The sequence below is a fragment of the Sparus aurata genome, chromosome 22 (assembly GCF_900880675.1).
Source record: "Sparus aurata chromosome 22, fSpaAur1.1, whole genome shotgun sequence".
Lineage (NCBI taxonomy): Eukaryota > Metazoa > Chordata > Actinopteri > Spariformes > Sparidae > Sparus > Sparus aurata.
In genome coordinates this window covers 16,995,360-17,001,920 of record NC_044208.1, presented here as the reverse complement: position 1 = coordinate 17,001,920, position 6,561 = coordinate 16,995,360, and the positions used below count along the sequence as shown (strand labels likewise).

The 6,561-nt window shown below is 40.6% G+C and overlaps 1 protein-coding gene across 1 annotated transcript; it reads right to left on the bottom strand.

Moving 5' to 3' along the window:
- Nucleotides 1-5,052: 5,052 nt before the first annotated feature.
- On the bottom strand, nt 5,053-6,561 carry LOC115573850 (cartilage intermediate layer protein 2-like). The gene is made up of 6 exons (XM_030404895.1): nt 6,533-6,561; nt 6,372-6,405; nt 6,215-6,250; nt 5,887-5,964; nt 5,629-5,800; nt 5,053-5,173 (listed from the first exon to the last, which is right to left on the bottom strand). Exons 1-6 carry the CDS (start codon nt 6,542-6,544, stop codon nt 5,053-5,055), a joined length of 453 nt encoding a protein of 150 aa, XP_030260755.1. The 5' UTR covers nt 6,545-6,561.

The window sequence follows — 6,561 nt, the reverse complement described above, 5'->3', positions numbered from 1 at the left end:
AAAATGCTCTGTTTTAGCCCCTTCCTGAACACCCAGTCCTCTCTGGTTGGTCCGCTCATACATGCCTGAGCCAGCACTGTTAACAACAACCGACCAGCTATGCTAAATTATTTCTTACACGCCAAACTAGCCACTAGGCTTAAATCAAGCAAGTGTGTAACACGCTGACATAGTGTGATGTCACTTCTGTTAGTGCGGACTTTGGCCTTTTAACTTTCAAGATCTTTGACATGCACCAGAACCTATTCAAACACAAAGGGGAAAAAAAAAAATTGAAAATGCTTGATACGTTTCCTTTAACATATTCAAGCCACATGCCGTCTGAATTACTGTCAGTGGTTTCTCCTCCTTGCACAAATCCTCGGTGTGGTTTTAATAGACAAATACTTGTTACAAAGGTCCTCAGCATCTGCACAGTAAGCCCTGTGCAAAGTCTATCCTGGAGGAAAATGTTGCCACCTAAGCCCCTGTAAAACCCAGAGAATAAAATCTGGATGTGGACCAGCAGATAAAGCATCAGCATTGAAATATAAAGAAGGGGTTTGATCTCATTTATGCCCTCGCTGTTCTGGAGGTGATGAAACGAGGCCGGTCTTGAGCTCGCCGAGGTCACTCCTCTCCTCTCTCCTCTCCTTTCCTCCTTTCCTCTCCCCCATTAATCACGTCCGTAAGCACGAAAATGAGCTAAACTCCTTTTTTTAACGTGCTCTACTTCCACTCAAGGACACCTTGCGATTGCAGGTGTAAGTAGGGATCTCTCTGTGCATATTTTTCCTCCTGCAATTCCATCTAATGGACACCCTTCAGTGTTGATCCAGCTTGACTTAGCGATGGAAACACGCTGCGCTGGGGGTTTATCCTCTCTCGTTAAGGCTGTCAATCTTCCTCTTGAAGCCTCATAACAATTAACACTTGCATAAACCCTTTTGTTAAATGCTTAATAGAAAAAAAAAAACTGAATTTAAGGACCTTATCCCCACCCCCTTGAGTTTAACGTAATTCAACTGACAACTAAACTAGGTGAAAAAAGCTTGGCGTGTAATATAGTGTATGCGCTTACGGATAAGAGGAGGACAGGGAGAGAGAGTGAGAAGATAAAGTCACCAGGGGAGGGAAAAGAAAGAGGAGTATGTAGAGAATGAGTAAGGAAGAGAGAGGACGGGAAAAAAAGAAAATGAGCTTGGTTCCCTCTTTGGCACAGTGCTTCACCACTTAATCATCCCCTGGTCTATTAATAGGCCTCCACAACCATGGAATATTGGGAGATTAATAGAAGAGAATGGAACACCATAACGCTTCGAAGCAGATTTCATTTCACTTCGCCATCCGATCGCACAATTTCTCCTTTTCACTTTCATCATAAAAAAAACCAAAAAGTGAAGTTCACCAGATTGCACCCAGTTGACTCCCCCCCTTCTCCTCTTTACTGTCTTCTTCACACTTCACACTATATATATACACACTATATATATATATATACACAAAATATATATATATATATATATATGTATGTATATATATTGGCTGAAATACTGATGCAGTGCAAACATGCAGGCATTAGCGAAACACCAAAGTACACAAGGTTTCCCCACAGCAGACAGTGGGAAAGTTTTCTCCCCTCATTTCACATTCCGAATGATGCACTGCAGAGTTTTCTTCTCCAGCAGCACCTATCACGAGCGCTCATCTCCTGAGGAAATGTTGACGGCGTTGATGTAGCAGGAATCACTTGTACCTCCCTGCTTCTCTCAAGGTGTGTGTGTGTGTGTGTACACTGAAGGGGTTTTCAGCAGTTAGTGTAGTTGTAGGCTCACATCAGGAGCATTTGACTTTGAGGGAAACGTGGCAGAGGTGTGATTTAGGTCAGAGGAGCAGAGGTTGAAGAGACGCTAGGCCTGCACCGACAACACGAACCTCTATAAATAGAGAAGAAGTTAAAGGTTGAGGAAAAGGAAGAGAAGCGGCGCCTACATTAACTGCGTTTGTTAGTGCATTCATGTGCTCTGGATATGAAATTCAGATTCTCTGGCTTATGCTCCTCCACAACACTGTTGAACAGTGCTGCTATCCAGCATCGCCTACCGTCTGTATATCATATCAGTTCCCACCATCTGTTGAATACACACAAGTCTGCATCACTCACACTAAATCACAACTTTGCGAAAGCCCGTGAGCTCGTTTGTATAATCCTAACAAGCTGTGAAGAGTTATGAGCGGAAGTTAATGACAAAGGGGACGTGCTGTTCATTAGTATTTTTATTGCTGTTGACTGTTGATTTATGTCTTACAAGAGTTCTACAAGGTAATAATTTCATGATCACTAAAAAGACAAGATAGAGTGATAAATCACTTAATGGGCCTTTTGCACAGAAGACATTTTGGCGCTGTGGGAAAAGCACAGACGTAAAAGATAAAATGAATTGTGGCTGAATCCTATTTAGCTGAAAAGGTGCCAGGGTCCCTTTGGTGTTGCTTGTATCATCTTTGCTTTTCATACAAGTCAAAACGTATTTTGTAAAAAAAAAAAAAAAAAAAAAAAAGGCCCATTATACATCTTTCATCAGGCATAAAAGAAAAGAAAAAGCAGACTAGATATAAGAAATTGAATATCTTCTCTTCTTCTTAGTAGTGGCTGTGGGGTCCGGCCTGAACCTAGCAAGGGCATCCAAAGCGAACTTTGTAGTCACGGCAACTGCCATATTTCTGGTCAGCGTTGCAGCAAACGAATCAAACAAGAACTTCTTTAAAGCTAGTCTTGGTAATTCATTTAAGAAGCATTTTTTTCATGTTTGAAGCAATCAATACATCTTATACTCTGACAAAGAAAGAGAAAAGAATGTGGTGTCTGTGGTGGTCCTCACCTTTTGCCCAAATGAAATGACTTCACCTGTGTACCTGCGTACCCACATGCGCATAAAGTCTTCCACAATGTTATTCACGTCTTGCTAAAACTATTAGCGAGCAAGTCTAACCGTCACTGTATCTCATACGAGAGATACCCTGGCTCCATGATACACTGAGCTTAATAGTCTCCCACCAAACACAACAGTTTTCCTGCATGTGAAAGAGACATGAGGTAGTTGGATATGCCGACGATGACAACGATACGCTGCACTCACAGTACACAACTGCATTCTCTTCAACTTTACCAACCCCAGCTTCAAAAGGTGCATTATCAAACCCACAGATCATTGTTTAACTGTGATATTAACATGATCTGAATTGTCAAAGGACAAGATCTACTTATCATCCTGTTTAATACCGTATTGTTCTTGGTGTCATTCTGTAATGTCAGGTTTGACCTCATTTCAAAGTTAAATGTCACAGAAATCCAAGGAAAATGGAAGAAAATAATCAATAATCAATACACTGGGTTATTTGTGCTTCCTCTACTGAGCACAAAGACTTTTTTTCTCAGTCAAAGCTGTTGAAGAATAAAATAAGGCTCAGCTACAGTATGTTTCAAATGTCAGCCGTCATGTGCCTTCTACTCAGTCTCCTCATGGGGCTCATTAAAATGTGATCTGATCTAATTTAAATGTAGATCTACAAATTTTCCATTCACTGTTTAAGCTTTAGCTCCAGGTGATACATTTTTAAGGGTTTTCAAAAAGATGTTCATGTTAAAGTGAAACTCTCGCTAAAATGCATCCTCTGCTTTTTTTTTTCAATGTCCCCGAGTCAAACCTTCGTATAAAAGCATAATTACGACAAAAGAGGCACTTTTAAGATTTACCGTATTTTTGTTTTCGGGTCAAACTCATTTTCAATGGAGTGCTATGGGCACTTTTACGATAGCATCAAAATCGCAATTTTTAAAACACTAAGAAGGCTCGACACAACATGAAACTTTGCTCGTAGTATCACCAGGGTCTCTATACATGAACACGAGCATCGAGAACATTTTTTGTGTACACAGAGTTTACTAAAAAGAAGGTTTTTGAACAACTCACCTCAGCAGATGCTTGTTCCACTAGCCACCGTCCTGCCAGTGGAGAAGTGTCGATTTCCGAATGCAATGTAACTTGGAGGACAGTTAAGGTGGAACACTACTGTCTTCCGGCAACAATGGAACGCAATATCTCACGCGACTTTTCCAGCGTTTTATTTTAGTACTGTTTCTGTTATGAGGCTCCTTTTTCAACTTCAAGGTCAATATTGTTTTCGCTAACGACAAAACGACAAATTATCTGTGCATTTATATGGAACTAAGCTTTAGGAGCAGTCCACCTTAACTCTCCTTCATGTTAAATCGCATTCGGAAATCAATACTTCTCAGCTAGCAGGACGGCGTCTAGCGGAACAATTATCTGCTAACCTGAGTTGTTCAAAAACTTTACTTTTATTAAACTCTGTGTACACAAACAATATTCTCAATGCTCGAGTTTATGTGTAGAGACCCTGGTGATACTACGAGCAAAGTTTCATGTTGTTTCGAGCCTTCTTAGTGTTTTAAAAATAGCGATTTTGATGCTATCGTAAAAGTGCCAGTAGCACTCCCATTGAAAATTAGTTTGACTGAAAACAAAAATACGTTAAATCTTAAAAGTGCCTCTTTCGTCGTAATTATGAATTTACAAGAAGGTTTGACTCGGGTACATTCACAAAAAAAAAAAAAGCCTAGGTTGCATTTTGATGAGAGTTTCACTTGAAGACGTATTGATTGTTTAGTGGGTTAAAATTACAACATGCAAACTTTTTTGTTCTTTTCCTATGAGGCAACTTACACATGAAAGGTCTGCCCTGTGCTGGTGGCTTGAACAAGATCACTGTCAGCGGTGACAGCCTCAATGTACAGTGGGTTGGCACAGATCTGTCCGGGGTTTTCACTCCTCAGGTTGCTCAAAGGCTCCCAGTCCCCTGTTCCACTGGGATCGTCCCTGTCATACCACTTTGTCCAGCACACTGCGACAAGCAATAAAAGAGAGACACGGTGGGAAGCAGCGGCACCATAGAGCCATTCTAAACAAGTGTTTTATGAGCATGAACAATGAAAGAGAAGGTGAAATGCACTTTGAATTAGCAGCTTAACACTGCACATGTATAATGTGCTCATACAGTACCTTGTAGGCCACAGTACTGGGGAGGGCAGCTGAAACGAACACGATAATCATTACACATTCTGTCAGCCTGGTCCTGGTTTCTGCAGACGAATCCATCAGTTAGGTCATTTCTGAAAAACAAAAAACAGAGATTGACACATACTCAAAATAATCCAATGGATGCATTCACAGAAGTGCTTTTCAGCCATGCTCTTGTCATGGCTCTACGGATGGTCTGGTGATGTTTCAGTCGTTTGTTCCACTACTCGAGACTTAAATATTTCCAGAAACACTGAATTGTTTACCACGCAGTTTGGTACAGGCATTCATGATCCCAAGAGGTTAAAGTGTGAGTTTATACTGTACAATGTTGAGCCAGTAGCTAACATTAGTTTAGAAATGGCGTCTGCTCACATAAGCTAACAACACAAAAGTTCCACAGAGATCCTTCAACAACTGTTCAGATAAATGCATTGTTTTGCTGAGTGTGCTGTGCAGAAGACAATATCAATGTGTCATATGCAGTAGTATACAGCATGAATCCTTTAAACCCATTAAAACTATTCAAAGCTTGTTCAGAACATACCTAAAGATCACTTCCCCTGCTGCGCTCACACTGAGTCCAGATAGAGTCGTGACCTCCATGTCTCTTGGTTCTGGGCAGATCTTTCCTGGGTTCTCTCTGCGAAGAGATCTGAGGGTTTCCCAGTCACCAGATCCAGAGGGGTTATCTCTGTCAAACCAGTCTGTCCAGCATTCTGGAGCGAGGTATTTCAATTGAGATGTTAGCAAACAGTAATCTTACTGCAATTATATGTGCATACATAAGGTGTAATCTTCTTACGGATGTTGGTAGGGCAGGCGCTGGGCGTTGGTTTGGTTGGTACTGTAAATAGCAGCTCTGGCACAGAAAAGAGCTTAGCTGAAGGGAAGGAGAGATGAAGAGATGCTTCTGTGTGACAAATGATTATTCTTTGTTTGACTTTTTCTCAGACCCCACAAGAATCTGAAAAAAATAACTTGCCATTCCGAAATCACTTAAAAACTGTTGAGGTGTTACAGAAGTTGACTTGATATGAAACAGACAGTCTTTCTTTCTGAGTTCTTAGTAGAGCAAGGAGACACTGCGCACTGGCTGAGAATCTTTATCACAGTACTACGGAGGGTCTTACCATGAGCTGCTTCGATGGCCAGCTGGTCACTTTCAGCTAAAAGGAAAAAGTTAAATAGTAAGTTTTGTACAGTATGACCATGTCTATTTTCTAATTATTGACCAGTCATAGTAGTATTTAGGATCACAACCACTGCGGTGACTGAGATTTAACTTACCGAAAAACAATCCTGCAACGATGGCAACACCTAACTATCAGAGAGAATCAAAAAGGTTCAAATAACAGAAGAGGACACAGAACATTTTATATTTATTGAAGATGTAAAAAACATAATTCATTTGAAAAAATTTAAACAAAATGCATAAAATCATACAATACCAGTTTAATCATAATGGAAGATAACAAGG

What these genes read in the sequence shown, in the direction of transcription:
- LOC115573850 (XM_030404895.1), bottom strand. An exon ending in CGTTGCAGGATTGTTTTTCG is followed by an intron (nt 6,251 to 6,371) that starts GTAAGTTAAATC and finishes TTTTCCTTTTAG; the next exon opens with CTGAAAGTGACCAGCTGGCC. An exon ending in GCAGGGGAAGTGATCTTTAG is followed by an intron (nt 5,174 to 5,628) that starts GTATGTTCTGAA and finishes TTTGTTTTTCAG; the next exon opens with AAATGACCTAACTGATGGAT.